Source organism: Punica granatum, chromosome 5 (assembly GCF_007655135.1).
Source record: "Punica granatum isolate Tunisia-2019 chromosome 5, ASM765513v2, whole genome shotgun sequence".
NCBI classification, from domain to species: domain Eukaryota; kingdom Viridiplantae; phylum Streptophyta; class Magnoliopsida; order Myrtales; family Lythraceae; genus Punica; species Punica granatum.
Window position 1 is genome coordinate 17,776,369 of NC_045131.1, and position 18,716 is coordinate 17,795,084.

At 37.8% G+C, this 18,716-nt stretch overlaps 2 protein-coding genes and 1 long non-coding RNA gene across 3 annotated transcripts; 2 read left to right on the forward strand and 1 right to left on the reverse strand.

Moving 5' to 3' along the window:
- Positions 1-269: 269 nt before the first annotated feature.
- LOC116209330 lies at positions 270-2,863 on the forward strand. The gene is made up of 4 exons (XR_004157195.1): positions 270-487; positions 1,843-1,908; positions 2,179-2,401; positions 2,624-2,863. It is a non-coding gene; the product is annotated as an uncharacterized LOC116209330 (long non-coding RNA).
- Positions 2,864-8,273: 5,410 nt separating this feature from the next.
- Positions 8,274-9,797, forward strand: LOC116209371 (protein PROTON GRADIENT REGULATION 5, chloroplastic). The gene is made up of 2 exons (XM_031542989.1): positions 8,274-8,749; positions 9,433-9,797. Exons 1-2 carry the CDS (start codon positions 8,471-8,473, stop codon positions 9,535-9,537), a joined length of 384 nt encoding a protein of 127 aa, XP_031398849.1. The 5' UTR covers positions 8,274-8,470; the 3' UTR covers positions 9,538-9,797.
- Positions 9,798-9,848: 51 nt separating this feature from the next.
- On the reverse strand, positions 9,849-15,083 carry LOC116209369 (probable L-gulonolactone oxidase 6). Its single transcript, XM_031542988.1, has 5 exons — positions 14,579-15,083; positions 14,074-14,343; positions 11,940-12,195; positions 11,744-11,845; positions 9,849-10,795 (listed from the first exon to the last, which is right to left on the reverse strand). Exons 1-5 carry the CDS (start codon positions 14,987-14,989, stop codon positions 10,074-10,076), a joined length of 1,761 nt encoding a protein of 586 aa, XP_031398848.1. The 5' UTR covers positions 14,990-15,083; the 3' UTR covers positions 9,849-10,073.
- Between the last annotated feature and the right edge of the window lie 3,633 nt (positions 15,084-18,716).

Below are 18,716 nucleotides of genomic sequence, written 5' to 3' on the forward strand. Positions count from 1 at the left end.
ATATATATATTTATATAGTATGTATACTGTATATAGATCTATTTTTCTTATCTGCAAGTGCTTTAGAACAATTGAAAAAAAAATAGTAATAATAATAAAAAAGAAATGGAAACCGAATAATGATTTGATTAGGGTGTTGGCTTCTTAATGGTGGAACTTGCCACACCAAATCCACTCCTCCCTTTGTTATCTCTCCACCGCCTCAGCTTTCATTTATCATTTTCCATTGTATTTTTTTCGTCCTTTTTGGGTTCTGGTTTGTTCAAAGAAGAAAGAAAAAAAACAGAGGGTGAAGGAGGAGAAGTAGAGAGAGAGAGAGAGAGAGCAAAGCAAGATCGAAGAAGAAGAGGACTAAGCTTCGGGGAGTAGCTTCGGCTCTGTTCTTCCTTCTTTACGAACTAAACAACAGAGAGAAAACTGAAACATGGGAGCTCAAGTTCGAGAAGAGGAAGTTCATGACCGAGAGTAAAATTCAGTTTTCCGACTTGTAAGTTGATCCTTCCATGGCTTAGAGATTCGTATCTACTAAGTGTTAGTGTGGAGGATGGCTCGTTTTAAGTCTGTTCAGCTGAGGTTAGAGTTGGATGATAGAAATAGGTTTTATGCAAGTGGGTACTATGAAATTTGGTAATTTCCCGGCTTGCTCAGATCGGAATTAGTTTTCTTATAACTGGATGAAGTATGTTTTGATAGACTGGGAGAAAACTAGCAAGATTGGTTGATGATTTGAATGTTTATACTTAAATATGGCTCCTGATATTAGAGATAAACAGATTGAGCTTAGCCGTGACAAGTTACTAGAAGAAATCAGTTTAGGGGTGAATGTTGAGCTTTATAAGGTCAATGGAAGATTGAGTTTGGTTGGTTGGTTATGATTGACATATGTATGAATTAGTTTATTGATAGTCAAGTGCTCTTGGTCAAGGTTCCATACTCGGTTTCTTGGTTTGCCTTTGTAGAATGCCATGAGTTTTCTGGATACAACTTAAAAGAAATGACATTATTATCCACATGCTTCATTCTGACAATGGTTGGCCAAAATATCCATTTGGGTCTTGAATTTTGCTGCTTGATGTGAGAACAAATTTTCTTGAGAATGTGTCTGATTGGTTAATCGTTGTTGTGAATTCAAGGATAATGAACTACTTGAAGTACTAAATTGGGAAATGAGTTGGTTAATTGGCTGGAGTTAGAAGGAATGGTTTAGTCAATATTTTTTTTAGTGGAAAGCTAGGAAATAATGGAAATGCTCCTATGGAGTTTATTGTTGATATATCAATTGATTTGCAAATTATTCACATTCATTTGTTTAGACAAATTTTGGGTAGAAAGTCACATAATTGATGATTTGAGAAAGATCAAAAGCTAGGCATTGATTTGATATCTTTCGTTATTCGATTGCTTTCATTTTTGTTTTTCTTTTAGATAAATATGAGTTCATCCCTTAATGGTATAACTTAATTTAGAGGCAGTACCTTCAACTTATATTTCCACCTGTTTTCTTTTCAAACAATATTGTTGGTTTTGTTGGATTTCTAAGTCTTGGTTACTATTTCAGCTTGGGTAAATTTGTAAATTTTAATACAATAGATTATGGAATATGGGTAGTTATTTGTTAAAGGAAAGCTAGTTGTTGCCCTAAGTTATCTTTTATTGGGATAACTTATTCATTGCTTATGATAAAAGGTTGAAGTTAGTTAATTCTTGAGATTCTCAAGGGCAAGTAAGTACGAATAAATTCCTTCTTTCGGGGCCAAATGCAACATGTTTTGTTATAAGGAATCTGTAAATAGCCCGAATATGCTTTATAAATTGTTTTCTTGTTATATTTATGATTTATAGGAGTTGACGAGACCGAAAGCAAGCATCATGAAGGCTCGATTCAGTGGACTATATGTTGGGTGTTCTGTGAGTACCCTATTCCTTTGTGAAATGATGTATTATAGTTATATAAATTATTTAAGAATAATATTGTGATAGTTAGAGATTAAGAAATCTTTCTGCTATGATGTGTGAAAAGATTTAAGAGATATTGCTTTCTTATGTTTCATTTTGACTTGAGATATGTGATGCGATTGTGTATGCGGATTGTGTATGAGATATGTGATGGTAATATGATACAATTGTAATAGGATTGAGATTGTGCTTGTGTATATTAATATTGTTTAATTGTTATAGCTGTGGGATTATTAGACTCAGCGGAATAAGATTGGGGGGTGTGGTTGACCGCTGGACCCGGCAGAATAGAAAGGGGCAGGAACGGCCGCTGAACCCGGTGGAATAGAAAAAATGGGCACGAACGGCCGCTGGACTCGGCGGAATAGAAAAAAAAAGGGCACGAACGGCCGCTGGACTCGACGGAATAGAAAAAGGGGCCCCTTTATGAGATATGATGATGAAGGTAGACGTATAATTTACTTGAGATTGTTTGTCGAGTTAGTTGTATGAAAGGATTAGGTTGGTGTTAGACTCGATATTGCGGTAGAGTATATAGATACATATATATATATATATATATATATATTGGATTGATTGTGAATTATGAGTGTATTAATTCATTTTATTTTGGAATATCGTACTCACTGAGATGCAACTCACAACCTCCTGCATAAAATTTTTCCAGATAAGCTAGGAGATACACTAGCCGTACGGGAGAACTTTTGGATCACGGGGATCAGCGCGGAGAATATTTTTGGCAAATAGACCCACTCATAGTCTAAGTAGTAAGTTCTTGTAGAATTCTGTAGTTATGTTATGGCTTGAAATTTTTTTTGAGTTGGTTTAGTGAGATGGTTGAGAGAAAGTACTATCTTGAGAGATATATTAGAACCTGCTGGATTGGTTAAATGTTTTGGGAGTTATGGAAAGCACGTTATATATGAATTGTTTACGTGATAATGGATATCGAGAAAATATAGGGGAAACTCTGCTAAATCGTGACAATCTAAAATCCCAATTGGGTTTCGATTAATCCAGTTTAGCTGGGTTGGCCTACTAAGGGGTAAAACTCTCACAACGTGGATTTTCTGTATTCACAATGACCTGAACCCGAGGCTTTACTTAAGAGAAACAAGTGTCGAACCACTTGAAATAACTCACGTTGGTGTAAGATGAATTTTCAGATCTTCTATTTATACTATCCTGAAACATTGAATTTGGAAAAAAAAAATCACATATCTCGAGGGGTTATATCAGTAATCGAGAAAACTTCTCAATATCCTACATACATAAAATGTACAAAATGTCTTATCGGTATTCTACATATGTAGTTTAGAGACAATGTACTAGGGGTGCAAATGGGTCCACGAATGATTTTTCGGGAATTTTTTCGGTCCCTGTTTAGTTAAGACTGGTTTTTAAGGGAAAAAAAACCTAAAATCATTTGATGGTAAAAAAAAAAAAAGGCTGACCACATATAACTTCGGTTTTTTGGGTGATTTCTCGGGAACTAGAAAACTAAAAACAACATGTCTTAACCAATATTAAGTCCAAATGATATAATCCTTAGAGTCAACGACAACTTCTTCGAGATCAGGACAACTACTTCGAGACTGAAAGAGCTTCAACCACAGCTTTGCGAGTCGAGATTGAGATGAGTTTCGACTGCAACTCTAAAAGAAAGAAGTAGAAGAATGATTTGGAGGAGCAACAACATGAGACGATAGATATTAGGTGGAAGGAAGGGAAGGGATAGTGAAACTGTAAATGAAAGTGTCTGAGAGCCGAGAGGTGAGGACTAAGGAGGCAGAAGGGAAAGTAAACATTAGGTAGATTTTAGGATTTTCAATTTAAAAATTTTAAAAATTAAATGAAAAAAATATATTAAATACATATACATTATTCGGGTGGTTACGGGTATTGCTGGATCACATCGGTCGGTCCCTAATATTTTATGGGTAGATTCTTTTGCCCCTACAACTCGCCCAAAAGGGATCTTCCCCTTTTCGGTTTCGGGTTTTTTTGGCTCGGTTAGGTTCGGATTTTTCAGATTTTCGGACTTTTACTTGCACCCTACAATGTACAAGTGAAATATTAATGTAAAAATGGACAAAAACCACAAATCTCTTATTTATAATCAAATTCTTCGAATAGTCAGAAGAACGATTAACCATGAGTTAAGGGTTTGTTAATGGAGCTCTCACAACATTATTGCTAAGTTTTTATATATTATAATAAATTGAAAAAGTTGTGAGATTACGTGAATCTCCAAATTTTCCAACTATCCCTTTGATATTTTTTTTTTGGGGGGCGCTTTTTTTCTTTTTTTTTTTAATCTTACTGAAACGATGAAATTGACTTCGAGCCCAAAAAAACCAAAATTTATAAAACTTACAGTTGAATAAAAGCTTTGTCGCAGACTATTGGAGAATGGTAAATGCTTATATGGTGTGTCCATTTTGCAATGTTTTTCTCTGAAAATATCTACTAAGTCGATGGTGAAATAGATGAGTCGATTAAATCTGAGGATGGTACATAGCCTAATAAACATGTGTAATTTTATAATAGCAAGGGATAGGTGCTAATTAAGACATGTGATGGGCTAAGACAGTGTGGGTCATCAAGACCGAGTAATGTCAAGGTTGAGACTGACGTAGCGAGAATCATGAGTAAGTCTAAACTTCCGTTTATACTAGAAAATTATGAACATAACACGAACTCGTAATTGAACGACTTCAATAATTAGAGAGGAGTTCTTATATTCAGTCTATTTTTAAGTTTATTATACACCATATATGCAAATATTACAAAAGAAGCCCCCATATCAAAAAACAAGAAAAGACATTAACTTCATGCTTGAAAGCAAAAAGCAACACTCTACCATAAATTTGAATTTTAGATTACAAAAATGAAATTGAAGAAGTAACCACCTTCTATAATAACTAAAATTTGACTTGTCATTCCCATCAATATCAGTATTTTAATTGGGCCTTCACTGTTTTGGAGCAGACCACTTTCAACTTAGGCTTGGGGAGATTGGGCTTCTCCTAGTCAAAATCCTCGATAAATGCTTCTGATATTGCCCCTGCATTAATCTCCGTCAAAAGCTCGACCTTAAGCTTATCGGAAACTCTAGAGATAACGATTCCTCAGAATTAAAAAAAAAAAAATCTTTTCATGTCTCCTCACTGGCCACACGAAACAGCGAAGAGACAGATGAGACAATCAGTCAGCGACGGAGGCTCAGGCGGTGACGATAGAGATAACAATTCCTCGGAATTAAAAAAATAATAATTCTTTTCATGTGTGTCGTTGGGCTAGACAGCCGGCGAGTGTGTGAGCTGGGCCAAGTATCTAAAATATCAACAAAGGAAAGCCAATTGGGCCGATCCAGTGAACTTGATTGAATTTTCCTTGATTGCCATGTTCCCCTCGAGAGCTCTGATTCTATTATTATTTCTGATTCTGTTAAGAGCACCCGCAATTGCAGGGGCTGATATTGCTTAAACTCATTTGAGTTTACGAGTTAAGAGTAGAGTTTGACAACTGTATTCCCGTTATGACGTAAGTGTCACGGACTAGTATTATGGTCCCTTCCCAAGGACGACAATAGGGTTATACTATTTGTGCACTGGTTGTCTTCGTTGTATATGAGCTAATATGAGTTGCAATATTGCATGTACATAGTCCAGGTTTTCTGCTTGTTGTGAGAAATTCTAGATGTGGAGAAAAACAGATGAATTCGATACAAAATAATTTTAAAATTATGAAATCACAATTACGGAAATTAAACTTATCTAACTCATTAAAACAAGATATATAATTTAACTGAAAAGTCAAATGATTGAAAAATGATTAGTAGATAAGGAGTTAAGAGTAGAGTTTGACAACCGTATTCCCATTATGACGTAAGTGTCACGGACTAGTATTATGGTCCCTTCCCAAGGACGACAATAGGGTTATACTATTTGTGCACTGGTTGTCTTCGTTGTATATGAGCTAATATGAGTTGCAATATTGCATGTACATAGTCCAGGTTTTCTGCTTGTTGTGAGAAATTCTAGATGTGGAGAAAAACAGATGAATTCGATACAAAATAATTTTAAAATTATGAAATCACAATTACGGAAATTAAACTTATCTAACTCATTAAAACAAGATATATAATTTAACTGAAAAGTCAAATGATTGAAAAATGATTAGTAGATAAGGCGTTTTCAGGAAACTCTCTTGAGGCTAGAAAAATTCTCCATAATATTATAGCGGGGGTTCAACGAAATTATCTAACCTCGGGATACAATACCCATGAGGAGAAATTGTGGCTGTAAACACAAAACTCCCTCACTAATACCCAACCCAAGAACAATATATATTTATTCAAAAGATAATTTCCACCTAATTTCCAATCATCGCCTCCCTTAAGAGAATATGATTTGTATATATCTGTACTCCAGAGTTATGCAAAACCCATTTTAAACTAATTCAATAATAATTAACACAAGAAATAACAAATAGTTATGAATTTCATCTAACCAAGCAATTCAATATGCCTTTAATGGTAAAAAGAAAGAATAAAACCAAATTAATAAGGGACATTCGGTTGATATAAAATCAAGAGTAATAATACAATTAATAGTTAGTTTTATAAATATTATTATTAAATACCTCAACAATGAAATTATATAATAGTGTTTTCTATCATGGAATATCTGTGTTAGCTTGTCAACCCTAGGGAGCGCTGGGCCTAAGGAACCTCGGTACATGATCCCCGGATGCTCGCATGGGCTTCAAACTCTGGGCCTGTGGCAAGTGGTATCAAAGCAGGCCTTCGTGGGAGGAATTCATGATGACTTCATGTCTATAGGGAGCGCAACGATAAGCGTAGGGACGCTTCGACTTAGGTGGGGGTTTGCTTTCTTAAGGAAGAAAGCATGGAGACCCCAAGCTTGAGTGTAGAGAGCCATTAGTCTTCGCTTAGCAGGAAAGCTGGTCATGGTGTCTCTCCATGACGATATATCAGTTTGATAGGCTGGGGAAGATATGTCGGATAACACCCAATGAAGGCGTGCATAGTGAAGGAGCCCGATGTGTCTTTGTGTCCTTGTTCAAGGGGGTAGTTTGTATAATGGACACTGAGTTACTAAGGAACTGACACCTCGAGTGTTGTGGTGTATGGTGAAGGTGACGTCGAAGCATTGGGATTGCTACATCGATAAACCTGCAATGAGGATGTTTGTGGATTGGCTAGGGAAATATCACGTGCTAGCATTCTGGTCTTTTCCCGAATGTGACAACATGGTTCTACTTTCGGTGTCTTGGTTGCTTTCATTGTACGTGGATTGATATGAGCTGTTATATTATAGGTACGCACATCAAGTGTTGTGCTCCTTATCATGAAATATCCGGATTAGCCTGTCAACCCTAGGAGTGCTGACCCGAGGAGCCTCAATACACGAATCCTTTGGCGCCCGCACGGGCTTCAAACTCTAAGACGGTGACACAATCATGGTATAAATCTTAACCAACCTTGTAAAACTAATCCAATATTCAAAAGTCAAATGGTTCCAATCAACTAATCCGATTCGAGCTGGATCGGCACATTAAGAGACATGACTTTTTTAGCATGAATTATCTCTATTTACAATACTCGAATCCCAAATTGTGCTTAAAACAAATAAGTGAACGAATCATTTGAATCAATTCACGCTGACTCCATGACATACATTTAACTTGTTTAAAAAATTATAACAGAAAGAGATTCGTTGAGACGTGCAGAAGTCGCAAGCAAACCGAGAAAACCAAACATATAACGGTGCGTTTGGTTTCGAAATTAAAGTAATTTTGATTTTGATCGTGGAAAATGACAAATGAGATGTGATTATAAATTTGACTTGGAAAACGTGTGCTTTTGTTGTGTAGTGTATTGAGTTAAAGTTAAAGTTAAAATTTTTTATTTGAGAAATGTGTATTTTTGTTATGTAGTGTGTTGAGTTAAAGTTAAAATTAAAATTTTTGTGATTTTAACTCTGAAACCAAACAAAGTGTAAATGTTCTTGCGGAGACAATTTTTACACGAAACGACTTCCCCTCCGACAATAAATTACAACGAATATTCAATAATGGGAACACGAAAATTATGGACCTGCCCATCTAATTTTCCTCCGTCCGTCTGTCCATGTGGAGAAAAGCAAAGGAAAAGAGCCACTAGAATTTCAGATTCAGATTTTTCCCCAATAAAACGGCCACCACATGATACATTGAGAGCTTTCCAATTCGCATACGTGTTCTCCGAAATTCAACTAATTCAAGTTCCAACCCACCAGAAAATAATTGTGTGGCTCCAAATATCTCCGCTCCCTCAACCTCTCACCCACCATACAAAACAATTGGTCACTATGTTTACACCACGCAAAAAATCTCACACATCTCACGAAAGCTATACTCGAACCTGCTAGCGAACAACTCCAGCAAGCGAGACGGCCAGCTGAGTGATTGGTGGCATCGATCAGTTAGTTTTTTCGAGCTGCTGTAAATGGCCACTTCGATTTCGGCGGTTAAGGGGGCGGGCCTCTGCTCATCCTTCCATGGAGGCTGGGGGACTTCTATGATGGGTGAGGAGCAATTGTTGCTCGCCAGGTCGGTGCCGACCCGAGTTCGGTTCTCGACTAAGCCTGTGAGGCTGCAGCCTATGATGAAGAACATCAATGAAGGAAAGGGGCTGTTTGCTCCCGTTGTGGTCTTCACTAGGAACATCATCGGGAAGAAGCGGTTCAATCAGCTCAGAGGCAAAGCCATTGCCCTCCACTCTCAGGTGAGTATTAGCTTTAGTTAGCTGTTTGTTCTTCCCGTAGTCGTAGAATCATAGTCTCGTCTGGCGACATTGTGGATTCTGGTCATAATATTTCGCTTGTCAGTTGCTCTAATTTCCATGTGCTTTGGATGATGATGATTTTTCACAAGCGCAACCCAGGAAACAGATGTCTGATAGATCGATTTTTGAGGACTGGTTCCATGGTTCACCCGGTTAATTCCACATAGACCCTCATAGTGGACTGACCGGGATTGAAACTGGATTTAGTTTATGCCCACCGGGCTTTTGAATACCAGATGGTGTACATCGAAAAAAATTCCACATGATAACCGATTTCAGCGTTCATCTGAACTGGTAGCAAAATAAGCAAACCAATATGTGAAATATGATTCTCTTTCCGGTTGCTCTTGAGGGGAACTGGATTCCAAGTCCAGCTAGACGTGACTTCATATTAAGAGCTAGGCTTTGTTAAATCGATGAACCCGTCAAGGTGTATACTACATGCTGAGATTGCAGAATTGCCCCCACGGAACTCGCTTAGCTAGAATTGGTAGAACTCTGTTTTTGCCTAAATTGTTTCAACTAACCTTAGCTCTGGAGTTATTAGCAGGAAACGTTGCCCAAATAATTGTAAAAGGAAAATGATTCCGAGCAATGAAAACTAAATTGATGCCCCTGTGCAGGTGATCACGGAGTTCTGCAAGTCCATTGGGGCAGACGCAAAACAGAGGCAAGGACTGATTCGACTGGCCAAGAAGAACGGTGAAAGGCTTGGTTTCCTTGCATAGAGGAGGAATTCCACTGATGATTTCGTCTCTCGAAAAAAGGAGAACAAAAGGAACGGGGAAAGGGAATATAGTTGCAGTTGATGTTAAGCATTTAGTTTCATATACTTCTCTTGATCTGTTATGTATGTAACATTAGAGTTCAGAGATTACTTTCTCTTGCGTTCTCCTCACATAAAAGCACTCTCTCATTCTTACGATTTTAGCTGTAATTGTTCCATGTTTGGCAAGAAAAATTCATAAAGAAACAGGAAGTTAGGCGATATTCATGAACATTACATTATTTATGAGCTGCACTACAACGTAGTCGGCAATCGCATGGAGTTTACTATAAGGAAATTAGGCGATAATCATGGACATTACATTATTTATTAGCTGCACTACAACATAATTGGCAATCGTATGAAGTTTGCTACAAGGAAATTAGGCGATATTCATGAAATTAGGAGATACAAGGAAATAGTTTGCTACATTATTTATTAGCTGTGTGCTACAAAGTAATCGGCAATCGTATGGAGATTGCTGTAAGGCAATTGGAATTAATGCTTCTTCGAAGTCACACGTTTGCATACTCTAGCATCGCTGAACACTCTGCCGGGTCTGCAAAAGTAGCCCTTGTTCGGTGCGCAGTGAGTGTCTTGAGAGCAAATGCATAGGCCTTCCAATGCACATCCCTCCTTGGTTATTGTCACCCCCTGCCTTAGCCCAAGAATCTGATCGGTCCAGTCACTGGAGAAGAGCCCTGATGGATCGTAAACGTCTTTTACCTTGAGAAATTCTGCTGCCTTCCTATATTTTCTGATTGCCCCTATGAACGCCAAATTTCGATTCTTACCCCAGTGGGGCAGGGCGCCATACTTGAAGATTGCCATTTGCTCAATCTCTTCAAGAATGTCCTCATACATCCTGGGGCTCAAGGGGTCCTTACTCCTATAGTATGTGATGTCGAAGTCGATTGCGTCCTCCTGCTTGCCCAGATACGCAGGCGAGGCTTTCACATATCTCATGAGAATGCCATTATAGAGTTCCGTCCCACAGAGGGACCTGGGCTCCATGTCGACCAGCTTCTGCACGTCTTGGATGAAGCTCTTGACCCCAGACAGGCCAATGCTGAATGTGGTCTGGTGGAAGAACTCGCCTTTCACTTTAGGGTCCCATGGGCATGCGGTGATCCAGGCATCTTGTAGGCTATCAAGGCATGTCCCTGATGATTGGAGCCGATTTTGATATCCGATCACCGGATATCGGGTGAATAACACACCTTCAAGAATTCATGCAAGTCTAATTAAAATAATGATCGGACAATCCCCTTATAATTACTAACTCGTCTGGAGTTAATTTTTCCTAGGCCGCACAGATGAGGTGTTTCTTGCTAATTTAATTCAAATGAATTTTCAAGAAAAAAACGGGGTCTATTTTTGAATTCTAATAGTTATTACATAATCAGAAAGGATTGATTATCCCTATATTCAGTTTGGATTGAACTTGGGCCAAGTTTTCTGTATAATTGAACTTGTCGTGGAAGTCAAGAAGATAAGGATTGCAGCAAGCGCAAGTATCAATCAAATAGCATATCTATCTGTGTATCTAATAGAGATCTTTTTGTGTAATTTGTGTAAAATGTTTGGTCTTAATTAAATACCGCCGACAATGTTTCATAATTGACAAAAAGATTTAATCTATATATTTTTTCTAATAGGAGAGATATCGGTCTCCGTCAATTTTTACCATTTCTTTGACATTTCAAAAATATAGGACTGTATAAATTTTTCAAACAATACGAAAACTAGCTACAATTATCTTTAAAAATGTTGATCGTCCGTTATCACTATGTAATAAAAAACCAATATGCTAAGGTATCCTTGACCATTCGAATCTTGGCAATGACTGCCACAGAAATCCAAGTGATCGATGGGTGATCTATCTCGACTATTCAGATACACAAATTTGACAAATAGAATTAAGGAGAGTAAATAATATTTGAGAGCCTTGTTTTAGTAAAATTTTGAAATCATAATTTTCTTTAGACAATAATTAGAATGTCGAAATAGATTTTTAATTTGCTAGAAATGTTAGAATGATGTTTACAATTATATTTTTCCTCATTTTATCACTGAATTTGTGGACATATTATCTAAAACTTTTTTCACATAAGTTTAACCAAGAAAAGAAAAAAGACCTTTTAAACATAAAACATAACCATACATACCGTCATTGGTAAGTCCATATGCCGCGGTCAAGAGTGCACTTGTGGTTAGCTTTGCACTCGAGCACTTCCCGTCCGCGTCATTCCCTACTTCTTGAATTTCCTCTGAAAGAAGGAAGACGACAGATATCATCTGTACACATAAAGGAATCCTACGGGAAGAAAATCAGTAAACAGAACCACATAAATTTTAATTCACCTGTGGATCGGATAGCTCCTAATAAGAGCGAAAGGGTGGCTCTAAACGGGATAAAATTGTACAGGCCGTTGCCGGATGTGTTGAGTGGAACACGATCGTCCAACCGATAGACTGCCTTGTGTTGGCTTGGGTACCATGTTATGTCTGCAAACTCGTGTTTATTGCCAAAAACCACAGCTTCATCCGCGAGGTCGGAGTCGTTCCTCACAGCGTAGGTTATGGACCGCTTAAAGAGGGGCTCCAACTTTAGTGTCACCTAACAAGAAAAATCAAGGGTACCATTGGCATTAAAACATTATTTTGGGTTAAAAAAATCATTCTTGCTATAGAATAATAGAAGTATACGTATTTCCTCCATTTTGCAAGTTCGCCAAAACAAAATAAAATTACCGAAAAGGGCAGGACAGTTTCTGGACTGGAGAAAATCATTGATTTGCTACCAAACAAAGATATGTTTAATTTAACACTCAACCTACGTAACACGTCTAGCAGATGAGAATCATCTGGAGACTGGGTCTCATAGACCCCTTCATTCGGGCATCTGGCATGTCTTGGGCACAAAATGTTTCCATTAATTACTATTCCTTTTGTTGATGCAGCACTTAATTTTTCCATTATAATAGGATCACTAGGCCTAGCTAGTAAGAGGGTCGGCAAAGGAAGAGAGCAAAAAGAAAAAAAAAAGGGGTGAGATGGCAGAATCACGCCTAAAATCTTTCATAATGCAGCATAAGCTGTAATACGTGCAATAATTAGATGAGATACAAACGATGCCCCACATGAAATTTGATGCTAGTTGTCTTCAAATATAACGCACGACATGAGAAGTGTCTGTCTATGACGAATTCCCGTTTTGACGAAGAATATTGTGACCACCTTCCTCTCTAACTTAGTGCACTCTGGTAAAAAAATGGTTGTAATCACTATCAATATCCAATTTCCTAGATACATATCAAGACATGCAATTTTAGACCATCCCACGCACTATGATAATAAGAAAAATTAGTTCCGTCCCTTAACCGGCTGTTTTGGCCTTCGGAGCAGCTTATTTCACATTAAACTACGTTTCGTAGACCGAATAAGAGGTCAAATAGGATTTCTAAAATCATAATTTTACGTTAGGCGTCGATTGGATTAAGATTGGGATTAAGAATTACTTGAATAAAAGTATTAAACAACGAATCACAATGAGATCTGTGTTAAAGGGTGGATTGGAATATGGTTATTTATGAAAAGACGAAAACGATCCTCCGTTTGTATCAAATTTCTGAGTTCTGTCATTGAACATCATTTTTTTTCCTTTTTTGGTCTGAGTCACGTTGAGGAAGGAGGAAAAAAAATATTACATGGAATTAACACACCAAGTTGACACTTGTTAGTTCCAATCAAATGTGGAGAAAAATATAAAAGAAATAAGTATTATGGACTCCACAAGATAATTTGGGAGACAATGGTTGAAAATTTGCATACCACATTGAATTTGTTAGTTTCACTTAATTTTCTCTCAAGAAGGAGAGGGACCGTGGATAAATAAATCTAAAATTGTTTATATTTATATTTATTTTAAAATTTATAAAATATTTTTAAATCCCATCCCATTTCAATTAGTAATCCTATCCTATTTCAAGGTTTACGTGTGAATCCCTTATCGATCCAATAGTACTGGTGAACAACGAATAATCCTGCTAGTGGGATAAATTTCTTATAAAATTGGTGGTCAGTAATAACAAGCAAATTTCAAGGTTACAATGACTATGGTGGGATTTCCACTAAAAAAAAAAGAAAAGACTATGGTGGGAAAAACACTTCTAGGGCACTATTTGTATTTGCTCTTACCTATGCGAAATTATAACGTGGAGCATCATCTCGTGGCGATAGAGTAGTTAACCAATGCAAGTACGTCTTTGTGTGGGCAGCAATAATATTGGTGCTATATAAACGTGAAGCACCTTCTCCGGATACATATTACTAATAAGAAAACATATTCTTATATTTATATTACGGTCCAAAGTCTGGTTAATCGATAAGAGACGAAAAATTAAATTCAGAAACGCCGAAAATTTTATTGGTGAGAATGAAATCATAATTTTTTTTTTAGTGATATGTACGTATTTGACAGGTAAAAATACTGTACCTGAGTAACAACGCCAAGAACTCCAAGCGTGACTTTAACAGCATTAAAATCCGAATGCGTCCAATTAAGCTTCCTGACCATAGCATAACCGTATGGAGCCGCTGCGGGGGTGACGATCGTGATCTCCTCGGCGTAGTCATGGATGGAGCTTCCCCGGCCCCACAGAGAGCTGCCGTGTGCCCCTGTGGCCATCAGCCCACCCACCGTGAGGCCCCACCAGTAAGGCGTGTAGGGCAGCGCCAGGCCGGCCTTGGCCGCCTCGTCTATAATCTGTTCATGGAATATAAATATTGCAAACAGAATGTGGGAGACATCTCAATGATGAACAAACGTGACAATAAAGGACGCCAACAAACAAGAAGCCAAAGATTACATGAATAAAATATAACAAGGGTCAAGCCGGTTCCTCGAAAGGAATTTATTTCAGCAGATAGACTGAGAATATGCATGATTTTAATGGAAAAAAAAATCAAATATGTAATGGCAAACGAGAGATATTGAGCACCTGCCTCAGAGTGACCCCACCCTGTACGCTTATAGTCATGGACGCAGCGTCCACCTTCAACACGCGGTTGAGATACTTGGTGCTTATGAGCAAGCCATAGTCCCCGTCGGAACAGACCATCTTGGGGATGCTGTGAGAATACCGAGTCGCCACTTTCATCTTCCTTCCGGCCTTTGTTGCTGCCGCAATTGCCGACATGACCTCTTCCTCCGACCTTGGGAAAGTCACATTTCCAACCCTGCACGTGCTTCGATCTGGGAACGCCCCGTATGAATTCCTGACTGTGCAGTTGTTATTATTTGTGGAGGAAGGGCACTTCACAGGATCTTCCGGGGGACTCGAGCTTACGACAATGCATATCATCAGGAGATGGAGAGTGCGGATACGAATACGAACTCGTCTGGCCAACATGGTTTCCTCCTTCCAGATTGCAGGACTCTGCGCGAATGATCTGTGGGAAGATTTTGCAAGTTCTCTTACTTAACGTATGTATATATATATATATATTTAAGTAGTTGGAACGCATTCTTCCTATATATCAACGTGTCTCTTCGTGGTGCTTAGGATGTATTTTTCTTTTAAGGGACTTCACCCCAGCCTCATGTGATTGCTCGTTAAGAAGGGAATTGTTTGAGAAAGACAAGTGGGGTCGAGGGCTTTTCTTTATTGTTTGTTTTGCAAATAAGAACCATAAATATAAGTACAAAGGGATGGAGGAAAGGAAATTAAAATGACAGACAAAGTCGCATTGTTAAGACGTAAATTTAAAACCTTTTGATCCTAAATCGAGAGTGATACTAATAACCCATTTAAATGTAGCGGATAACAGCAGGCTCGAGAATAAATGTGTATTCATTGGAGCTAGTAATTCATGATATGCTCATATCAGTGACATTATTTTTGCTATGATCAAGGAAACATTAACAAATATACCTCCTGAAAATCAAAAGTGATCCCCAACTGTAATTATAGTAGTTGTAAAGAACTCACCAGAACTCATTTTTCAGGACATTTGTTATTTCCACTTCTTTATTTTTTATTAGTTTTATTTTCTTATTTTTAAATTAATATGTCTGCGTCTACCCAAAAAAATTTAATATGTCTCAATGTTGATTGGGCATTCCGCGAATATATATGTATACTACATAAAGTTTTGGTCGGTCTGACTTCCGAAAATAAATATAATAATAAACTAGTCAGTTAGCCCGCGCCGTGCGTTGTGCGGGTGCGTGCACATGTTTATTTTTAGTTAAAATTTCATAAATTAAATGTATAAACTTTATAACAATGACAAATAGACGAAAAGATTGAGAATAAATTGTACTTACTAATAATCTGCCTATTGTAAATAGACAATAAATTTTTTTTTCTAAGAGATAGATAATGTAAAAGATAATTTTTTTATTGCAGTGGAGAATTATATATATATATATATATGTATATTACAATGCGGTGAATCTTATGTTAGTATGTATATGCATATATCGTACTCAAGAAGTCCAGTGAGTATCGATCCATGCTGTCTCTTGGTCTCGCTCGTTGTCCTCCATCATTATTTAGATTCATTCATATTTTTCTCGTAAAATTATCTTCATATTGCATTTACTAATTGTTTTGATATTATTAACTCTTCTTCTGCGTATCGCACAAATGTTTTAAGACGGCTATTTATTATAGTTTGACTACTCACACGAAAATTCATAAAAATTTAATTCGATGCATGTATAGGGAACATGAAGGTACATTACACCACAAGCTGAGCAAATAGTCAAAGGTGGGCTCTTGTCGAACGAACGAAGGGTTTTCATTTGCATGAGGCTACTTTAATCTATATACAATTACTGAAGTTAAAACAACTCATAGGATAATGCCACATAGGATATAGAAAGTTTATGATGGAGTGACTTTTGAAATTTCCATCAATCACTACGCGACAAATGGCGTGCTATTTATTCACAAAAAATAAAAAATTATCAGCTATAGAAGTCGAAAAGTTTTTCATATTTATATGGCCATATATTATATATAGTGTTTAAAACCCTAAAAATATGGATATATGCCTTCAATATCTATACAAGAACTAAACAAAAAAACCCTTCCCTGAAGCTATGCAATTGTTGAGAAAGTTGGTCTCTGGAGAAAATCCGATAAAACATTAATCATACTGAAAAAGTAAACTTTAATTAATAAATTGTCATAATTAGAAAAAAAGATGGAAATTAATTTCTTCACAGACAAATATTTGTCACGACTAAATTTTACACTACCTATATATTCGTTCAATTACCATTCGATCTTTATAATACATATATACGATAATAGAAACTCGTGCATATGCACGGGCTTCTGTCTGGTTATATATAATGAGTAAATAGGCAATTTCGTCCCTGACTTTCGCTGTTTACATCAATTTAGTCCCTTTTGGTTACATTAATTTGATCATTGACTTTTGAACTGCTACATCAGTTTGGTTTTTGTTACATCAATTTAGTCAATAACTGGTGCACCACAAGTCACTGAGTTTTGGTGTGACATTAGATCAATCCCCGGTTACATCAATCTGATCCTTGTGGCAAAGGGGCAAATGGCGTTACTGTCCCGTTGAGTTGTTCAGTGACTGAACTGATGGGTAAATTGATGTAACCCCAAAATAAATAATATTCATTACATCAATTACATCCTAAGATTGCCGATATCATCCTACCCCCTCTCTTTTCCACTCGTATCAAGACGTTTCATCTTCTCTCTTTACCTTCTCTCTGCTCAAGTGCTAAACTCATCTTCTCCAGGTTCCAGTGAAGTGATCATCAAGAGATCACTAGTTACCAACGAGGAACGCGCTCAGATTAGCGGCGTCGATCTTGGCAGCTGCCTTAGCGACTGTCACCTTGGGCTTCATAGGATTCTTGAGCTTTACCTTCTTCACCTGCCGGCTGCCATTCTCAACAGTAGCAGTAGCCTCAGAGTCGCTGTCATCCTCCTCCTCAGCATCATCAGAATGGTGCTTTGATCTCGATCTGTCGGCAAGATCAGTTCCCACAGCAGCGGAAGCAACAACCGCTTGAACCTCACGAGCTCTCTAGATCTGCTCCTCGTACTACAGTTCGATCGACTGGAAAATGTGATGAGCATACATTTGAGATGAATCCTACCGCCCCTCTGTGATGGATTGAACCAATAGAGAAGGAAGCTAGAAAGTAGGAAGAGAGAAGAGGCTGGAGAAGAAGAAGAGTAGAGAGAATAGAATGCTCAGAGGGATAACAAAATTCTCATTCATCGATAGGTTTGTGATTACATCAGTGTCCTTTTTATACAAGGAATCTTGACTCACGCCTCTCATACCTTCTTGTAACTACTGAGCCAGAATTTATGAAATGTACCCCTATTTTTATATTTATTTCTATTTCGGTCCCTCATGTTTCTTTTATTACACTTTGACCCTTTTCGTCACTTCTAACCCTTGACATTGCCCTCCCCTTCAGAACCCTTGCCCTCAAGGTCAAACCGAGGGAATCGCCATCTTAGTTCATCGGCGTACTCCCAGGTTGCCTCGGCTAGAGAAGTATTGGTCTAGTGCACCAACACTTGAGCCGCCGCCTTATTTCCCCTCCTAACCATCCTGCATTCTAGTATCGCTACCGGTTGTTTAGTCTAGTCGCTTGAGCCGCTTTCAGGTATAGGTAGCTGGGTCGAGCAATTAGTAGTCCCGATAGCCTTCTTGATTTGGGAAACATGGAAGACGGGGTGAATTTGCTCTGAATCCAGTAGCTTGAGCTTGTAGGCTACTTTCCTAATTTTGTCTAGGATTTCAAAGGGATCAAAGAATCGAGGAGAAAGCTTCTCGGATGGTCTGTTAGCCACAGTTCCTTACCCGTAGGGTTGTAGCTTCAAATACACATTGTCTCCCCCCAAAAACTCCCTTTCGATTCTCTTCTTATCCGCTTGTGCCTTCATTCAATCTTGGACCCTCCTTATGTGATACTTCAGTGTTTTGATCATATATTCCCTATTTATCATATAGGCATCCACAGTAGCCACTGTCGAGTCATGAGGAAAATAGGGTATGTGTAGGGGAGGTTGGAACCCAAATAGTGCTTCAAAGGGTGTCCTTCTTGTAGAGCTGTAGTAGGTAGTATTA

Bases quoted from the DNA above. Each gene is read 5' to 3' on its own strand.
- LOC116209371 (XM_031542989.1), top strand. From the start codon at position 8,471: ATGGCCACTTCGATTTCGGCGGTTAAGGGGGCGGGCCTCTGCTCATCC. The intron at 8,750-9,432 runs GTGAGTATTAGC...GCCCCTGTGCAG, and splicing joins CCATTGCCCTCCACTCTCAG to GTGATCACGGAGTTCTGCAA.
- LOC116209369 (XM_031542988.1), bottom strand. From the start codon at position 14,989: ATGTTGGCCAGACGAGTTCGTATTCGTATCCGCACTCTCCATCTCCTG. The intron at 14,344-14,578 runs GTGCTCAATATC...TTCCATGAACAG, and splicing joins GTGGGGTCACTCTGAGGCAG to ATTATAGACGAGGCGGCCAA. The intron at 11,846-11,939 runs GTGAATTAAAAT...TCCTTCTTTCAG, and splicing joins AGGAGCTATCCGATCCACAG to AGGAAATTCAAGAAGTAGGG.